The 19,517-nt window shown below is 37.6% G+C and overlaps 1 protein-coding gene across 1 annotated transcript; it reads left to right on the top strand.

The window, feature by feature from the left end:
• Nucleotides 1–668: 668 nt before the first annotated feature.
• mamdc4 (MAM domain containing 4) lies at nucleotides 669–17,478 on the top strand. The gene is made up of 29 exons (XM_084932576.1): nucleotides 669–951; nucleotides 1,997–2,089; nucleotides 2,593–2,754; nucleotides 2,889–3,014; nucleotides 3,220–3,453; nucleotides 3,583–3,708; nucleotides 4,928–5,083; nucleotides 5,234–5,337; nucleotides 5,848–6,003; nucleotides 7,891–7,981; nucleotides 8,088–8,201; nucleotides 8,606–8,698; nucleotides 8,793–8,930; nucleotides 9,021–9,160; nucleotides 9,723–9,831; nucleotides 9,946–10,050; nucleotides 10,467–10,601; nucleotides 10,718–10,845; nucleotides 11,538–11,754; nucleotides 11,849–11,986; nucleotides 12,056–12,183; nucleotides 13,768–13,858; nucleotides 14,444–14,602; nucleotides 14,704–14,829; nucleotides 14,918–15,039; nucleotides 15,153–15,258; nucleotides 15,819–15,988; nucleotides 16,132–16,195; nucleotides 16,623–17,478. Exons 1-28 carry the CDS (start codon nucleotides 900–902, stop codon nucleotides 16,186–16,188), a joined length of 3,576 nt encoding a protein of 1,191 aa, XP_084788702.1. The 5' UTR covers nucleotides 669–899; the 3' UTR covers nucleotides 16,189–16,195; nucleotides 16,623–17,478.
• The last annotated feature ends 2,039 nt before the right edge of the window (nucleotides 17,479–19,517 follow it).

Below are 19,517 nucleotides of genomic sequence, written 5' to 3'. Positions count from 1 at the left end.
TTAACACAGCGCCACGTTTTTCCCAAGAGTGGGCACCTCAGTAAATTCGACCCAAGGTCAGACTGTGCAACGCTCAGAGAAATATAAAACAAACCCAACAGCTGCAACTTAGACTCTACAGACCTCAGTTAACATGTTAAATGTAGCAACTGTAAAAAGAACATGTATGGTTTCTTTGGAAGGATTGCCCGGCGTGCCATGGTCTCTTAAAAGAACATGGCAGCACATCTTATATTTGCAAAATTGCATGTAAACACACCACAAGTCTTCAGGACCTTACTCAACCAAAGTAGAGATGTTTGGTCATAATGTGCGGTGCCACATTTGAAGAAAACCAAACATGGCTAATGGCAAATACCTTATACCAACTGCCACGCATGGTGGTGGAGGGGTGATGATTTGGGCTTGTTTCAGAGCCACAGGATCCGGGCACCTTTTCTGTCACTGAGTCAACCGTGAGCGCCTTTGAATACCAATGGATTCTAGAATGCAGTGTTATAAACTGCACCTATTAATAAAGACAAAGATAAATGAATCTACTGAGGTAATGATGTTGGAGTAATGCATGCGTGACTTAAAGCAGGATGCTGCCCATGTTTCTGTCTTAAATACCGATGCAGCATGACTGAGGTAAGCTAAAATCGCTTCCGTAAACTGCACTTTGCATCTGCTTTGCTCTGCATTTCTGTATCCGCCAAGTAAATGAGCAATGTCCGGACATCCGCCATCGTTTGTAGGAAATTATTTTATAATTGTTGGCTGCTGTTGCATGATGGGTGATTTTAAAGTCCAACTGTTATCTCTCATGCACAGAGAAGAGGTCAGAGTCAACAATAAAGTCTCTGCAGGTTGTCGGCAAACCTTCAGATTGATGTGGTGCAAGAAGGGAGAAAAAGAAGATGTTTCATGTGAGGAGCTCAGCGCTCATTCTGCTATGGGCTCTGCAGTGGGGTAAGAAAACCTTCAGTTAGATTTTAATTATGTGCAGCAATAATGGTGCTAACTATTCCAAACTGAACTTGTGCAGCCCTGCTACACATAGATTGAAATAATGTCTTGACAAGTCAGTTGATTTTGGATTTTTTAATCAAGCCACAGTCAGTAAAAAACTAAAAAATTAGTATTTGATAAAGAAGCCACAAGCAGTTGATAAATTTTCTTTTTCATCTCAGTCTCAGATGCATAACTGTTGATGCTATGGAAGTTTTTACTATCTTTGGGAATTTAGGCAACCTGGCATTTGTTTTCCATCTGTGGATCATAATTAAAGATCCACAGAATGCTATATGTTGAGACAGAACATATAATTAACCTTAATATTTAATATCACAAATATAAAGGATAAAGAAATGCTCAATGTGGTTTTGAGTATTTCACAACTCTAAGAGTCCAGAGAAGACTTCAATATTTCAGATAATTTTTGATGTCAGGTAATAACTCCTTACTAAAAATGTGAGCTTTCATGTGTGATTTATTTTCTAACAAAATGATGATGTGATGTCTTCTGGGATATTCAGACTCAAAAATCAAATGTCTGGTGTCCTGTCTATTTTCTAGCTATTAGGTTACTGAATCATAAAGTCTTGAGTCTTAGTCAGAGACGTTTGGTTGGACAGATGCCTTCAGTGGATGGTGTCACCCTGATTACTTGTCTGTGGTCTTTGAGCCTGTTGGCGTTAGGTGGGTTGTAAACCTTTGAGTCATGAGTCATGAGAGAGTTTGGGCCTGAGTCACACACCCAGAAGCAAAGATGGAAAATATTTGAGTATTTTCAATCTTTGGCTGGAAGATATTTGCATATTTACATCAGCTCTGACAGGTTAAGGCTTCAACTAATAACCTGTTGTCTTTTAATAGGAAAGGCTACAGTTATTTTTTGCAGTCCATAGTGATCATTGGTCTGATTTTTGACCATCTCATACACCCTTGATCAGCAGGTGTAATTTCACAGGACAAAAGAAAAAAAATGAATTTTGTGTTTCATATTATTATCCAGCTGCTGGCTCTTCAGCTCAGTCGTGTCAAGCTCCTGGGGGGAAATGTAACTTTGTGCAAGACAGTCCAGACTGGAGTGATGAGCAAGGCTGTGGTAAGTTTTAAAAATGTAATTTAGTCCCATCTATAATCGGATTTTTTTGGTGCCATTTCTTGTCAGATTTGTCTCAAAAACAGGAAAATGCTTCAGTGCTGAATATGCTGAATATGATTAGCATCACCCATAGATTTGACTTGACTATATCAATGTGATCATGTTACATGATCATTATGGTCTCATTAAGCTTCTGTGTTTTATTGACATTCTGAAAGGGGAATTTTAACTAATTTTGAGATGCTGGTCACTTATGTTCAAATAAAACAATCATCATATTTAAGATAAAAATTAAAAGACCCTGATTTTGCATCTGTGGCATCTGCTTGCTACGGGAAAACTTAGCGGTTTCTAAGGTTTGGTCACAATTTCTAGATTTTATACCTACACAGCAGGAAGATTTTACTCCAAATTATGGTAGGGTAAATAGTTTTCTTAGTGGAAGACCCCTCCTGTAATACACAGTATTATAACAATTGAATGTTCTGTCACCCCTGTGAAAGGCTACAATGGAAAGGGGTTTGTGTGTGACTTTGAGGATGAAGGAATGTGTGGATGGGCTGACACGTCGCCCAGTGCACAATACAAATGGGAGAGACATCAGAGAGGGGAAACGGTGCCTGACAGTGGACCGTCCACCGATTACACCACCGGCACAGCCATAGGTATTGTACAGTCTTTTTTATTGTCATGTTTATAGTCAAAGCTGTATTATTGCAAGTATTTTAGAATGTCATCCTGCATTAAACTGGAATGGTAATAACTTAAAAATTTCTAATCAATATGTATTTTTACAAAGGTTGGTTCATGGGAATCAGTGCAGTGAATGAAGACTTGCTCCACACTGCAGTTTTAATCTCTCCAGAGATTAATCAGTCTTCAACAACGTGTCGCCTTCGCCTCAGATACTTCCTGTGGGACTCGGGTAATGACGGCAAATAACTGCATGTCATATATTTAGATAACCAGGTTTTTTCCTCTCCATCTCTCTCTGTTAGTCCTGTTTTTGGTCATAACAAGCCCTACCTTTAAAAATGTATAATGTTTCTTTAACAATCTTTAAAGATAAAATGTATTTCCCCTGCAGCTGTCGTGCTAATGAATACTTTAATGTTTACTTTTTACTGTAGGTAACACCGGTCTGGGATCTACGCCCTTGTGGGCATCTGTCCTCTACCCAGGTGGTGAAGAGGCTGTTGTTTGGCGTCCTGAGGCCTCCAGTGTTCGTGCCTGGAGGGAAGCTCTCATCTTTCTGGGCCGGATTCCCTCAACTTTTCAAATCCGTCTTCACTCGCTGCGGTCAGTGGGTCAAAGAGGAGATGTGGCCATAGACCAGCTGGAGTTTCTAGACTGTGCTCTTCCCTGTAAGCCCCTCAAAAGATCCCATTTGTCCCTGCCTTTTTTCAAGTCCTTGCAGAGTGTTTTACAATCAATTAATTCCAGTAAACTGATTCATCATAACTGATAGTTTTTTATTTTCTCTTGATCATCAGCACCAGTCCCCGGGGAAAACTGTTCAGCAGGGATGGTGAAGTGTAACAACGAGGCCTGTGTGGAGGAGCGCCATCTCTGTGATGGCAGCGATGACTGTGGTGATGGATCTGATGAGCTCAACTGCAGTGAGAAATCTAATTTCACCTGAATCCCATAATAAATATGTAGGAATATTTTAGTCACAATACAAAGTAATAAAATTGGTGGGGAAAACAGACTTATTGTTCACAAAAAGTTCAATCAAATTAAAAAAAATGTCTGCAAATGTCACTGGAAGTACGTTCAGACACAGCTATAGTCCCAGTTGATGCGCCGGTGTGTACAAGCGTATTTTATTAAGAGTGTAGCACCACCATGTATTTTGATCAATGTGCTAAAACCACTTTTGTAGTCCTAACCATCAGCTGACCTAACCAAAAATGTCATCATCATATCATCAGTGAATGACACGCGGCTCTTCGCTCTTGAATGGGACACCTGTGCACAGGGTCCTTTGTCCCTTTTAGCAGAAGTGACATAGAGTAATAGGCCTGTGCAATTAATACAAATTAAAACGTAATTACAATTATAATTTCAAGCATGTGTGAAAATATTGCTAAGATGCATTTGTTTTTTCTATGGCACTTCTTTGTTTATTGTTATCAAGCTAAAACTCCAAACTCAGTCTCCAACATTGTGTGGCAGGTTTAGTTCAGATTGGAAGACAGACTGACTTTTGTCAACAGGAATAATAAAACTTGGTTAAAATAATAAAACTGACAAGGAACAACAAATCCAAATCCATTGTCAGTACGATTTAAAATAATCATGAGTGCCTTGGGTTGCAAAAAGAAGATGTGTTATTATATAAGGCAGTGGAAAAGCAGTTCTTGTGTATTTTGCTCAGTTGCCTCAGAATAAACATTCCTGTAGAAGCGACTCATATCAATATCATCTTTTAGCTTTTGTAAGAAATGCTGAAATCAGAATGAATCATCTTACATTAAATATCTTTGTCAAAAGGAGCTTTTTATTGGTAAGGACCAAACTGTCTTCATGTTAATATTTTAAGCAAAATTACTCCAACAAAGTGCTGCGGCTGGAATGGCTGCCATGTTTTCCAGTAACAAAAAACCTGATTTTGTACTCAGTACTTTGTAAAACAGAGTTTGCTTGAAGGAGGTTGCTTGTGATCGAGAGGCAACACAGGTATTGGGCAAAGATCGGTATATATTTTTAAATAATATTTATAAACCAGGTTTAAGGCTTTAAAAAAAGTTGCCATGATGACCATGTCCATCTTTTATGGACAGTACACTTTATGATGATGACTATTTGTTCCGTCTTTGTTTGTTGCGTCCCCAGCTCAATATGAGTCCTGTGACTTTGAGGAAGACCTGTGCATTTGGGACCTAAGGTCACTTTCATCATTGAAATGGGTAAGGACAAATCAGACACAGATCACCAACACGGATCCTCTGAAAGGACCAGGCAGAGATCATTCTAGTAACTCAGCATCAGGTATGATATTCAGACAAATCAGAAGACCCTTTTGTATTTTTGCTACTGAAGCTATGCTATTACTCCTTACTGCTAGTATTTGAAATGCTTTTGTATTAGAAATAAAAGGCAGATTTAAAAAAAAATACTATGTCATTGTTTTTATTTCAGGTCACTTTCTCTATGTTACGGTCCCTGATGAGGGTCTCAAAAGGGACTGGGCCTCCTTCCAAAGTCACTCTCTTGAACCCACCAACAGTTCACATCCTTGCAAGGTGGGTCCAAAACTGATGCTTTCGTTCTTCAGCGGCTTTTACTTTTACTGTTTCACAGTAGTCTGAAACATTCAAATGCTTTGAAAAGGTAAAAATGTGGAAAATGTTATTCACAAATTGAATTAACAATCACATAAGGGTTATTGTTTTTTAAGAGTATACTTTCTTATTAATAAAAAAAAAGGGGGGGAGGGGGGCAGGGATAGCTCAGTAGGTAGAGTCGTGGCCCCATGATCGGAAGGTCGGTGGTTCGAATCCACTGAACGCCTACCCTGAGGTACCCCTGAGCAAGGTACCGTCCCCACACACTGCCCCCCGGGCACCCAATGGTGAATGGGTTAAATGCAGAGAGGAATTTCCCCACGGGGATCAATAAAGTATACTTTCTTTCTTTCTTAAATTGCTGGAGAGAAAAGCATTTTTTCATCCCTCATCTTTAAATTAACATTGTTAACAATAATTTGAATTTAAAACCTAATTTCACGAGTTTACTGTACCTGCCTGTTGTAGATGGTGATGTACACTCACCAGTTTGGGCCGAGGTCGGGGGGTTTGACGGTGTTGGTTGCAGATAAATATATCTACCCAGTGTGGGAAAGAGGTGGCTCTCTAGGTGATCTCTGGGTAAAGGCAGAGGTGGAGATTGTCACCAACGTCACTTTCCAGGTAAGTGCCTCTCACAGGTGAATTAATAACCGTAATAGGGAAGCTGGGCTTCACCCATTCCAACTCTAAAATAGGGATATTGATGGGTTAGGACTACAAATCTTAAAAAAAAAAACCCTGAATAGCAAAGAAGTTATTACATAAGGTAAAGATCAGTAAAATTAGGTTTTTGTAAGTAAGTAAAGTTTACAGAATCGGTTAAGTCTGGCCACAGAAATTCATGAAGCTCGGAGGTGCGATGATTTGATAAGAGATGATTCATCCAAGCCACTACAGTAATCTATGTAATGTAAAAATAAATATACGTGTCGATTTAATGTATGTATACAGCCGACACAATTCTCACAAGTCCAACTGTTATATGTTCATCTTCAAAAAAAATAAAATGTATGATATATCAGCCACCATTATTATTTTTGAATAAACCTGGAACAAAGTTCAAAGAGAGCATGCAATACTTTATTTTAATACAACAACTTTATGTTACTGCAGGTACATTAATGCTGAAAAGTTGAGTCACTGTTTTTGAAAGCAAAGCACATCTTTTTTAATCTTCCATTATATTAACTTAGTGAAATACCAATGATTAATGGTTTACATAGGCCTGTTTTTTAGTGTTCCAGTGGCACGTTGTGTTCCCTAATGCTTGGTCGTTATGTTAAAAGGCTGACTAGATATTAGACAAACCATTTTCCTCTTATATTAGCACAGCCGAGGGCTGTTGTCGAGTGTCTGAATCATCAAACTGTGTGGGTTTGATAATAATCTCAAAATGGCCAAAAATTGACCAAAAAAGTACAATTCTGCAAATTAAAAGCAGCTAAATGCGATTTCAAAAACCAAATTCCAATGCATGAAAATTTCACACAACATTGTGCACTACTACCATCACATAACAACACAAACTTGCTCCAATGATGGATTGATTTTTCCTGTTATTAGCCAGTCTCACATATGGCTTGTCCTACATCCTGGAGCTGTTTGTTTACTGCTAATACTGAGATTGGTGTTTTGGTGAGCCAATTAAGGATAGCTGGGAGTCATCGTTTAATCAAACACCTTTCCACACAGAAAAGCTTTAAATTCTTAATACATGAACATTTTGAAATAATTCAGAGGGAAGTTGATGTTGTGAAGGCAACAGTGGTTAAATTTGAACTTTAAGCTTAAATAATTAAAATATGAGGTAAAATATTTTTACCTTTTCACATATACTTTAATTTACTTTAACGGAAATGATGGTGATTATTCAGTTCAGTTCAATTCCATGTAATATACCAAAAGCCGCTTTATATCATAATGTAAAGACCCTGCAATACTGGGTCTCCATGTACCTATGTAATTAATGCATAAAAATCCTTTTTTTTTTCATTATTGTTCTATTAATATATATAAGAAATATATCATAATATAATATATTTAAAAAATAACATTTAAATGTAAACATTTAAAATGAATATAACATCGCCTAAAAAGCAAACAACAACATTTTATAGATCGCATTAAACCAAAGCTTCTCAACTGTAGCGTACAGCTTCTACATGCGCATAAATAATCGAAAATCAAAAGTTTCCGACTTTAAAATAAAAAACATTTGAGATCTGAATGTAATACTCAATAGAAAGAAAAGAACAGTTTACAGGCGACAAATGAAGAATAAAAGAAAAGAAAACATCTCTTTTAATTTGAGTTTACATGACTACTAAATGTAATTTAGTATTTTTGTACTCACAAAATTCAAAAATCCAGCAGCTTGGAAATAAGCGATTTAGTTGTTGTTGGGTTTTGGGTTGTTTTTTTTTACCTCTTTTATAGTGTAACTGATGAGAATTTTAGTTGAAATATAAAATAGCTAATCTGCTCTTTTGAATTATTTTCTCCCTATAGATCCTGATTATGGCAGCAATCAGAAACTTTGCATATGGAGGTATCGCGATTGACAGCATTGTTTTGTCTCCCGAATGCCGCTTATCAACCAGTAAGCTTCTTAATTGTCTTAACTTTGAGAAAAAACATCTGCAGGGAATAAGTATAAACATCTTGTGTCGTTGAATGACTCTTGCTCATGTTCTTCTCTTCCATAGATACTAGTTCTGTTGAAACATTCCCTGATCCCCCTAAAAATCCATGTGCTGAACCGGATAAGTTGTGTGATTTTCATATTGACTGTGAAGGAGCAGAGGATGAAGCTAAATGTGGTGAGTGTATTCATCCTGTTTATTCGGTTTGACTTTTTTAAAATGGTCTGCAAAGTTTTCAATTATTATAAGACTTTTGATTTTATGAAAGGAAGTGATGCCGAATCCAGCAGGGTGTTCCTAAACTTAACCCAACTCTATTAATAATAGCTATTTTATTTCAAGAAGAAGGTTAATATACTTAAAAGAGTCTGCTGGTAAATAATTAACTTGTATTTTATACAATTTCATTGCTAATTTTCAAAAATAAATTAAGTAGGTTGTGTTTATTGCTTTGGTTGCTCCTAAACTTTACAAGTAATGTCTCATGCATGGAACATGTAATATACAAGGTTATTGCTGATTATGTTTGCATTTTTAATCACTGCTGTTAACTGCTGTTTCTTCAAAAACCTCTTCTGCAGGTGATTTCTCTTACTCTCAGGGCAGCTCTGGGTGGACTGACACCAGTCTTGGGGGTCAAGGTTGGGTACTATATCAAAATTCCACAGCCCAGGGTACAGACAGCTCTTTCTGGTATTCATTTATTTATTTGTTTAGTGCTAATTTCATAGTACAATTTATTCCCATGGGTCTATTTTTATCTGTCAGAGGAGTTCCTGTATGTAGCCAAAGCTCCAGGCCAGCAGCTGACTGAAGCCCAAACACGGACCCCCCTCTTAGGCCCCACTGGTCCCGTTTGTAGCATGAGCTTTGATTATGCACTAACTGGGAAACCCAGTTATATTGGTAAGTTGTTGCCCTGCAAATCTTTTTATTCTTTCCAGAACACAAACTTGGTACGCTGTAAATAACCCCGGTTGCATCTTTCTGCTGCAGGTGATCTGTCCGTCAGAGTGATCGACAGCTCAATGGGCACGGGGCCTAAATTGTGGGAGTTTAATGGGAAGACTGGACCAGAGGCAGAGGATTGGCAACACGCTGACATACTCATTGGATTCAGGAAAAATCGATTCCAGGTCAGCTTAACTTTAGTCTTGCTGCTCAGGTATTTATCATTTTGCTCAACTAAAGAGATACAACTCCTCTTCTCATTGGCTGACTCTCATAAACAAAAAATTTGAATAGTAGCTGGGTGGGCCTTCTGTGCCACTTTGATGATATCAGCTTTCAGTGAGGTCATCATACAAAGCCCGAGATTAAACATGACCTCATTATTTAAAATATTTACCTTGTTTAACATGAGCGTCCATCGCTCTAACAGTACATATGACATGAGTTATATTATTATATTTTTAACTTCAGTCCGAAAACTATAGTCAAAAGAAAAGAGAGTTTTGGGAGGTTTAAACAACACACTCTATAGGAAATCTGCCAATGGCACATTCAGAGGAAGTATAAGCTGAACCATCTGCTCATGGATTTGAGATCAGCTGATCTGACACAATTGATGTTGAGTTTCACTTTGTGGCTTGACTAAGCTAATGCTATGCTATTTGTTTTTCTGTAACACAAAATCAAACAATGAAACAGTTAAAATATTATTTAACTCATTAGACCGCCTTGTTTTATCTTCACCAGCTTGCTTTTGAAGCTCACGCTAAGAAACTTTGTCAGTGCTCCAAGATTAAAGTGAAAAATGTCCAATTTAGTGACTGTCATGTTGACTATTATCCATTGTCTCCAACAGGTAACTTTAATATCTACTTATAATTTACATAATTTATGATGCTCAGTTCAAAGTTTTTCCAGTAAATTGTCTAGTACTTGCTTAAACCAACTAGTTTTGTGTGTGTTTGCCCAGGATTGTCATGTAACTTTGAAGAAGGACTGTGTGGATGGTATCAGGACAGCAGCGACAACTTTGACTGGACAATGCTCAGTGGGATGGACCATACTATCAGTGTTGGTAAGCTCATTTGATTTCAAATAAATTAATCTAGCATTTTATACAGGCTTTTAATCAGGGAGCATCTCTCTATTAGAAAACCCTCAGTGTGGTTTGATGCAGGTGTAATGCTCTTAACTGCTGTCAGTAATGATTGGTCCTTGTTAATTGATTTTTTCAGCTGACATTTAGGATGCTATTCTTGTCACAAAGCTGAGAGTTGTTTCTTTGCTATAAACTCCTTTCAGTCCCTGTCGATAAATGATGGAAAGCACAGTAAAAGTACTTTGTATTAATTTAATGTAATTTTTTTTGAATAGTTGCCATAAATATAATACAAGTTTGAAAGTGAAGATACTAATTTTGCTAAGCATTATGTGATTGGTATTATACTGTGTCAGTGTCTGATGCTGACCTGTCTGTCTGTTGATGTTCAGGCAGAAGCCTTGTCGTGGACATGAGGAGTCCATACCTGCACGGTTTGTTTGGACGCTTGATTTCCTTTCCACAGTCACCGGGTCCTAAAGATTACTGCCTTTACTTCTTCTACAAAGTCTATGGGCCAAATGCAGGTGATGATAATTTGACTAAAAGAATTGAATATGTAAATTTAGAATGAAAGATTGTTTCTTCAGTAAAAAAAGAAAAACAAACCTTTAACTAGAAATCTCTGATAATTTTCTTCCAGGTACTCTGAATGTGAAGCTAATAGATAACAAAGGTTTTGAGATGGTCCTGTGGACCCACAGTGGAGCTCGTGGAAATGTTTGGCATGAAGCACAATATCCAGTACCGCACCAGATCTCAAAATTTCATGTATGTAATAACTGCACACAGCACCAGTGAAATTACTAAAACAAGGAAATCCATCCTTTTTTCTTCAGCACTTATCCAACTAAGGGTCATGGGGTACTGTAGCCTATCCCAGCTGACACACAGTGAAACTGATTTTAAACAAATGGTTTGAGTTTTTGGAGAAACTTTGCCCACTTGTGGTAAAACAAAACATCATTGCAGCTGTAAGGGAGTAGATGCCCTTCACGGGTAGACCTATCCTGCCTGCCGCTGGTTTAAAATGCAGCACTGACGCTTTTTGCTTTTCTGAAGAATAAAGACCACATCTCCCTTTAACTCATCACTGAGTACAAGTGAAGTGCAGAAATTATTTTGGTCAATTTTTTAACAGCTGAACCTCTCTTCACCTCCAAAGATCTTAAATATGTATAACGACCCACAATTTTTCTTTATCATTTTTACCATGATGCCATTCCCACTTATGCCAGCTTTCTATCTTATGTTTGTATTTTTTGTTGCTTGTGCATGTTTTTATTAATTTACTTCTGTCTGCTTATTTATGCTTATGTTTCATCTGAAACATAGATATCAAGTTTCTGTCAATGACATTGTCCAGTATTTGTTGTTTTAAAATTACCTGTACACATTAATTAACTTGGCTTTTTAATAGGAATAGTTAATAACATCGTCCTTCTCTTCCAATTCATCAACAGCTGATGTTTGAAGCCATTCGCTCTGGCTATGATGGACTCATTGCCATTGATGATGTGGCATTCTTGGAGGGTCCCTGTACCAACCCAAGGATGTGTTCCTTTGAAGGCCAACAGTGTGGGTACACCAGCTCTAGTAAAAATCAGTGGCTCCACCGTAGCGGATACACATCCACATCAAATGGGCCCAAATTTGATCACACCCTGGAGACTGAACAGGGTGAGAAACACCCCTGCTGTTTAACATTAGAATATACATGTAGGAGACTGAGAAATTGAGAATTGTGTTCATACGCTGTATGGTCTCTATCCAGGTTTCTACATGGTTGTTAACACTGGAGCAAGCATCCTTCCCTCAGGTAGCACCGCAGTCCTCACCTCATCTGTTCGCCAAGGAACTACCCGTACTGAGTGTCTAAATTTCTGGTATCACATGGGAGGAGTGAATCCAGGTGGGCCAGCTTCATAGAGGAAAACACAGACACACACATAAAGTTAAACTAATGGAGTGTGTCCCATAGGTTCTCTTACAGTGTATATGAAGCCAGTGAAGGGAGAGAGGGTCAAGATATTTACAAACAACCTGAATCAAGGAGATGTGTGGCGTCATGGCTATGGCAACATTTCGAGCTCCCTTGAGGACTGGCAGGTAAGTGTGAAGGCAGATACAGACTTTTTAAGCCACTTTTAATGTGATTAATTTATCCTTCACATAAAATAAATTACTCATTTAATAAACTCATTTATCTAAAAATATGAACATGTGTGAATTCAATTTTCAGCAGTCTGCCTGAGTCACTCACACTCTCCACTCTCTCTATACTGTGCAAAAGTTTCGAGCCATCTCACTGTCATCCCATCAGCAAAGAACCAATTTTAGTTTGCATTTCTAGACACATCATTTGTTCCACTTTCTTTAGCTGAATAACACATAACACACATAACACAGTTTGAAAGGCATAAAATAGTCATTTTACACCAACAAAGTGATTCCCATAATGCCATTAGCTGAAAACTTGGCAACTTTGGCATGGTGTGCACTATGCACTTAAAAAATCTGAGGAAACCAGATAAGTATCTACAGCAGGTGTATCTGTGAGCTATGAACTTAATTAATAGGAAAAGAATCATTATCTGATTGGCAACAGCTTCATTTTTCAGCATGCTAATGATCCCAAACACACTGTCAATGCAGTAAAAGCATATCTGTGTCATGACGCTGTGTGTGGCAGGCAGGTTAGGACCCAAATGTAGGACTGAACTTAACAGCTTTATTTCTGGAAAATACAAATAACTAAATCTAAGTAACTTAACTGACCGGTTCTCCTAGAAACATACACTGCAGGCACTGAACAAATGGGGCAAACAGCAAGAGGGAGATCATCACAAGGAGCACAAAAAGACACAGACAATATATATACATGAAGGAATCAGGGCAGAGAGGAAACACCTGGGGAACACGGCTGGATTATAATCTAACTGGCAAGACAGGGGAACAAACACTGAGACGTGACTGACTAAACAGAGAGAGAGCAAGAGACACATTGAAAATATATAACTACAGAATTATGACTATACATGGGGCATGGAACAGAGGGGAGGCTTGACAACAGAAATGTAAAGACTAGATAAGAAAACTAAGGTGGCCTAAGAATACAAATGTTAAACAGAAGGCTAACAACTATAATAACCAAATCAAGGAACAGAATCTTAACCTCAGAATATTAAATAAACCAAAATCAAAAGTCCAAACACAGAAACGATGGGTCACAAACCTGTGACAATGACAATCTGGATAGAAAAACACACAGTGGAACACTATCAATCATGGTTGAACCTCCCTAAAACCAGGACCTCAGCATTTCTGAAGCAATGTGGGATCATTTTGACAGAGAATTTGGAGAAAAACAAAGGCAGATAGACAATCCAAGAAATACCTTTTAATTTCCTTCAAGATGCCTGTAGAACTATCCCTGAAAACTACTTAAAGAGATTACTGAGGGTCTGTGTGGAAGAATAAAGGTGGTCATATCAAATAATGGCTTTCAATTAGAATTCTACAAATTCTGTTTTTGTGTTGTACAGTGAATCTTCATGCAACTACTTCAGGTTTTCATAGCAAAAAACAAAGAAATGAGTGGTGCCTCAAGACTTTTGCACAGTAGCTTTTGATCTAAGGACTTTGTGCCCGCTGTTCAAAGCAAGCTTATTTTGTAGTAATTTTCTTCTGCAGTTGGAATTTGAGGTTGTCGGAGCTGGAGGGAAAGACACTTGCATTGCAATCGATGACATCTTTCTTTCACATTATCCCTGTGAAAATCAAGGTTTGTACTGACATGCCTCATCAAGATTGAAATCACTACAGATTTTAAGACTGCAGTAAAAGCAGCACGCAGCTCTATGTATCTAGATACTTTTCCTCATGGGCTTTAACCAAGGATCCTGCTAAGACTTTAAGACTACAGTAAAAATGACTTAAAAATATTACATTCTTTAGACATATTTTTGTTTGTCTTCCATTTTGTGCTGTATATTTGAAATTGTGGCTTCAGTGTGTCTGTACTACTCTGTGGATACACTATGCTGAGTTAGAACAGGTTTTTTTAAGTCTGAGGCTGGATGATGCTCTTAAAGGCTAGAGAAGTCTTTTACTCACCACTGGCCACAGACCAAAGAAAATAATGCATTTAGTGTTGCACTCCTGTGGTGAGTGAAACCACAATTGCCTACAGTACCACCTAGAGAAGGTGTAAGCCAATTTGCACTGGTGTATTTTTATGTCTTTAACCCACTAAAATAAAGGCCTTATATTAGTTTTCAAAAACTAGTCCGAGTACATGACTACCTCCTCTATAATATTTTATCCTACTCAATATTGCACAATTATAGTGTAATATTTATTTTGTTAGATTCCACAGGTTCCAAGTGTAGTATGGAGAGAGGCATGTGCAGCTGGAGCAACACTCGGAACATGACCATAGACAAACTGGACTGGGAGCTGACGAGTGCAGAGATGGAACATCACTACCCAATCCCACTTGACGACCACACTTTGGGCACAGAAAAAGGTAAAACTAGAGAGAAACAAACAACTAGACAGCTGGCAGATGCTGCAAAGTCACACTTCTTATCTTCTTTTTCAAAACACCCTTCTTTTCTTTTCTGCAAGGTCACTTCCTGTTCTTTCCAAGCAGCAATCGGACAGAAGTGAGTCAAAACGCTCTACTGCTGAGCCCTCACCTGCCCCCTACTAAGGGCACCTGCCTGAAGTTCTGGGTCTATAAAAGCCAGTCGTGTAAGAAAGAAAAAACATATTCAATTTATGTCAGTTTTGAATGCATTTACCTGTAAATATTTTTAACCTTTTTTATGAATGACTTCAGCGGACTGCCAGCTAAAACTATGGAGACTCTCCGAAGGTCGTTTCAACCCGCTGGCTGAGACCGAACTTGTTGGACTGTGGAAACGTTTTGACATCGACATCACATCTACTGAGGAATACCAGGTCAGGCTCACATTTATAACAAATGTCTGAATACACTTAGTGACTTGCTGTTGTATGTAAGCATGTACGACCTACTGCAATCTCTGCTGTCATCTTACTTTTCCTGTAAACAGATTGTTTTTGAAGGCGTCAAAGGTACAGCAGGTGTGGTAGCTCTGGATGACATCGAATACACCATCGGGATCAACTGCGCTAACAAAGTCACAGATCCAATAAAACGTATGAGCAGAACTCCCAGATTTCTATTCAAACTATTGCAGACTGTATTAGAGGTTTTTAATGTTTCTGCACAATGTGCATGCTCAGATTCAGTGCTGAGAAATTTAAAAAGAGGCAGTTTTCATTGAGTGTCCACCACCCCTGCAGACTGCAGTAAATATGTTTTTTTGTAACATTTCTGCACACTGCTTCTGCATTTTGGCTTATTTTTGGTCAATAAAATGAATAAATACCTAAGATAATAATAATAAATAATATCTGCTAAAAAACAGGTTTTTGTTTTAATGCCCTGACATGTAAAACCTTTTAATTAAAAGAGGCTGTACTTTATTTTTCATGAGCAGCAGTCACTGTTAAGATGGGGTTTTTTTTAAATAAAATAAAATTTCCTAACTGACAAAGTGAATTTAGAACTAATATGCTTTTAATAATATTCAGTTTTTCAGCACTTTAATTTTTTTAACCATTCAACCATTTGACTGAATTTCTAACTACAATGTAAAGTTTGGCTTCACTACATTAATGAGACAAATACTAAATGTTTCCCATCTGTGCTGCAGCCTCCCCAAACCGAGACAATGCAGGAGGGATCGCGGCATCTGTGATTGTGGTCCTTCTGCTCATCGGCACGTTGGTCGGCCTGCTGGTTTTCTACCTGCGAACACGACAGACATCACCTTCCTCATTTGTTGCTGGTTTCACTAATGAGTCTTATGACACAGACCTCACAGTGAGTAAATCTGACATTCAGACCCTTAAGAACACTTGTCAGAAAGCAAAAGGACAAAAGCATTGCCCATATGATCAAAAATGCTGATTTTTACCTTAATGTGTCTTAATTAATCACTAATAATTAATTAGAGTTCACTTCAGCAGGACCGTGTTACAGTTCCGCAGACCCAAAACCCAGATGGCAGCTGGTTTCAATAATGTCTCTGTGAGTATTTAATATGACATTTGCTGTTTGATTTCCAATCCCTATAAGAGGCAGCTTTATAGACTTTTCTGCCACCAGATGGTAGAAATAAACTCCAGAATACTTCATATGAACTAGCACTTAAACACCAGAGACAAAGTAACATGATACCTGCTGAAGTCCTATCTGTCGCCACCTGTTGAATCTCTCATTCATACATTTTCTTACCAAAGTGCTGATTCACTGGGTTTTGGCTTCAGAGGCTGTACATGAACATAAAAAAAAATATAGGCTTCTTTATTTCATGTTTGAATTTCATAAATATGTTAATAAATCATGAAATTAATGGTCAAAATAACGGAAAAATAGAAGTTATCTTTCATGTAGCAGTTTATCCAAAATTGACATTTTCACTTCACAACAGTCTGACCTTTTTATGTTTTTGCAGGTCTCTTGTAACACCAGAGAAATGGAGGTGGAATGAGACTCAAGGTACAAAGGTTCTGCCACCCAAAGGTGGTTTTGTTGAAAAAAGGTGATATCACAGCAGGAGAACTACTTGTGTCACCCATACATCACACACACAATATGCAAGCATAGCTCACACACTGACCAACCAAGCTAAGCCTAATTGGTGAAGATACCTCAGATCAGATGTGACTCTGGCTATGGATGGAAAGAAGACAAAAGGAGAAGGTCTAATGTGTTTTGGATGAAAATGAACTTTCTCTAAATCAAGACTGGGCACAACCCATGAATGACAGAAATGGCTGTAAGTAGATCCTTTTAGGTGTCTCAGAAACCTTGAACAGTTATAAGTTAATTTTAAGTGCAAGCAGCAGAAAGATTTCAGTAGTTTAAGCCCCCTTTTTATCTTCTAAAATGGGCACTCTAAAAAACAACTAGCAAAATAATTTGCTAGTTGTGGGAATAAATACTCAGCATATGAAAAAGTAATATAACTTTGTCAGTTCATAAGTTTTTTTTCCCAGCTTCAACCTAGAGACTACATGTTTATAACAGAATAAATGGGCCACTGGAGTTTGAAACTATGAGAGTTTATCAGAACCCTTGAGTTGCAATATGTAAGTGGAGTCCAACTCATATTAGGGACATAAACTCTTAATTTGTTGTTCAAAAAGAAGGAAAGTTGTGGACAAAGGAGAAAAGACTGTAAACACGCAGGTTATAGCCTTGAGAAAGTTGCATTTAAGTGGACACTGAGGTGCGCTAGTGTTTGTAAAGATTGTTAGAGTAATGCAATGTTTTAGATGTATTGAAGGGTTAATTTTACTCTGTTTTAAAACAAGCTGTGATTGAGCTCTGGTAATAAATAATGATGACTACTGCAAGACCAGTGTTTTTTTCTCTGATCCCAGATAGTACTTCTGGTGTATGCAGGAGGTAGGTCTAAAGATTTTTTCTGAAATCATATTAAAAAAAACCTATAATTTATTTAAAGATTTGAGTAGTGAATTACCTGTTAATTATAAATTAATCAATAAGCAGTAGAAAATAAAAAAGAGTAAATCAGTCATCTGAATAGCTAGCCAAAAGTACAGCTAACTGACAACATTGTTAGCTTCTAAAAGTGTAGGTAAATAGTTGTTGGAAGGTTGTATGTACAAGCTAATGAAATAGCTTGCTAAACAACTGAAAAAGACTGTGAAACCTAGCTAAAATTATGAGTAAAACATATCTTTAAAAAAATGTCTACCTAAATATGTGCAGCTAGATATTAGCAGCTGAATTGTTAGTGAACAGAGTAACAGTTGAAATACAAGTTTTAATAAACACAATTTTTGATAACAGTATATTTATTACTTGAAATAGAAAGGTGAAAGTAGCTAGCAGTGAAGTTGTTAGCTAACAGGGTTGATTAATAGTGAAACTGCATGCATATACACTTTGTTTGGTACACCTGTTGAACTGCTTGTTGACACAAAAATCTAATCAGCCAGCCGCTGCACCAACTTGAGGCATTTAGGTATGGAGATGGCAACCTGCTGAAGTCCAGACCAAGCATCACAATCAGGAAGAAAGGTGATTTAAGTGACTTTGAATGTTGCATGGTCATTGGTACGAGATGGGCCTCCTGCTGATCTGCTGGGATTTTCCCACACAATCATCTCAGTGGTTTAGAGATAATGGTTTTATATATATATATATATATATATATGTATATATGTATATATATATGTATATGTATATATATATATATATATATATATATATATATATATATATATATATATATATATATATATATATATATAGAGAGAGAGAGAGAGAGAGAGAGAGAGAGAGAGAGAGAATTCTCTTGGTGAAAATCTCTTGTTAATGTCAAGGGTCAGAGGAAAGTAACCATACTGCTTCAAGCTAATAGGAAGGCAACCAAGGTATGCAGTAAAGCATCTCTGAACACACAACACATCAAACCTTAGGCAGATGGGCTACGGCGGCAGGAGATCACACCAGGTGGCACATCTGACAGCTAAAGACAGGAGACAGAGGCTACAGTTTACATGGGCTCACCAAAATTGAACAACAAAAGACTTAAAAAAAATGTTGCCTGAGTGATGAGTCTTGCTCTCTGCTGAAATACTGGAATGGTAGGGTGAGAATTTGGTGTAAACATGTGAAAGCATGGATCCAACCTGCCTTGTATTAATGGTTCAGCATGATGTGGGAGATATATTCTTCCGCGCTTTGAGCAGTTTAGTATCAACTGAGCATCGTTTAAAAAACCTGAGTATTCTTGTTGACCATGTCCATGCCTTAATGACCACAGTGTACTTGATGACTGCATCCACAGGACAACACACCATGTCACAAAATTAAAAATATCTCTAACTGTTTTTTTGAAGATGACAATGAGTTTACTGTATTCAAATGGTATCCAGAGACATCAGATCTCAATCTAATAAAGCAGTTGGAGAATGGGAGGTTTTGCATTATGTGCAGCCCAAAAATCCGCAACAACCGTTGATGCCATAATGTCAATATGGGCCCAAATCTCTCAGAAATGTTTTCATAACCTTGTTGAAACTATGCCATAAAGAACTAAGGCAAAAGGGAGTTCAACATGATACTCCCAAAGTGTACCTAATAAAGTGGCCAGTGAGTGTATAGCCCTTTTATATGGGAGGTTATGAAACTGTTTATGTGGTGTTTGAAATAATAACCTATTTGCTGAAAATTATTGCAGAAATTACTGAGACTCTGAGGTCAAGTTGCCAATTTTTATAATTTTTTTTAATCCTTTGTGTACACTGTAATTACCTGGTGGGTTCTTATAATGTGCTCACCACATAAAAACTTCTCACGGGGTAAATATTTTTTG

This window comes from Perissodus microlepis, chromosome 7, assembly GCF_051167445.1.
Source record: "Perissodus microlepis isolate ML-2025 ecotype Zambia chromosome 7, ASM5116744v1, whole genome shotgun sequence".
Lineage (NCBI taxonomy): Eukaryota > Metazoa > Chordata > Actinopteri > Cichliformes > Cichlidae > Perissodus > Perissodus microlepis.
This window is presented reverse-complemented; position numbering and strand designations above follow the sequence as displayed.

Excerpts from the sequence above, each read along its gene's own strand:
- mamdc4 (XM_084932576.1), top strand. The coding sequence starts at position 900 with ATGTTTCATGTGAGGAGCTCAGCGCTCATTCTGCTATGGGCTCTGCAG. Across the intron at positions 13,859-14,443 it reads TTATCCCTGTGAAAATCAAG|ATTCCACAGGTTCCAAGTGT; the intron begins GTTTGTACTGAC and ends TTATTTTGTTAG. Across the intron at positions 14,830-14,917 it reads GGTCTATAAAAGCCAGTCGT|CGGACTGCCAGCTAAAACTA; the intron begins GTAAGAAAGAAA and ends GAATGACTTCAG.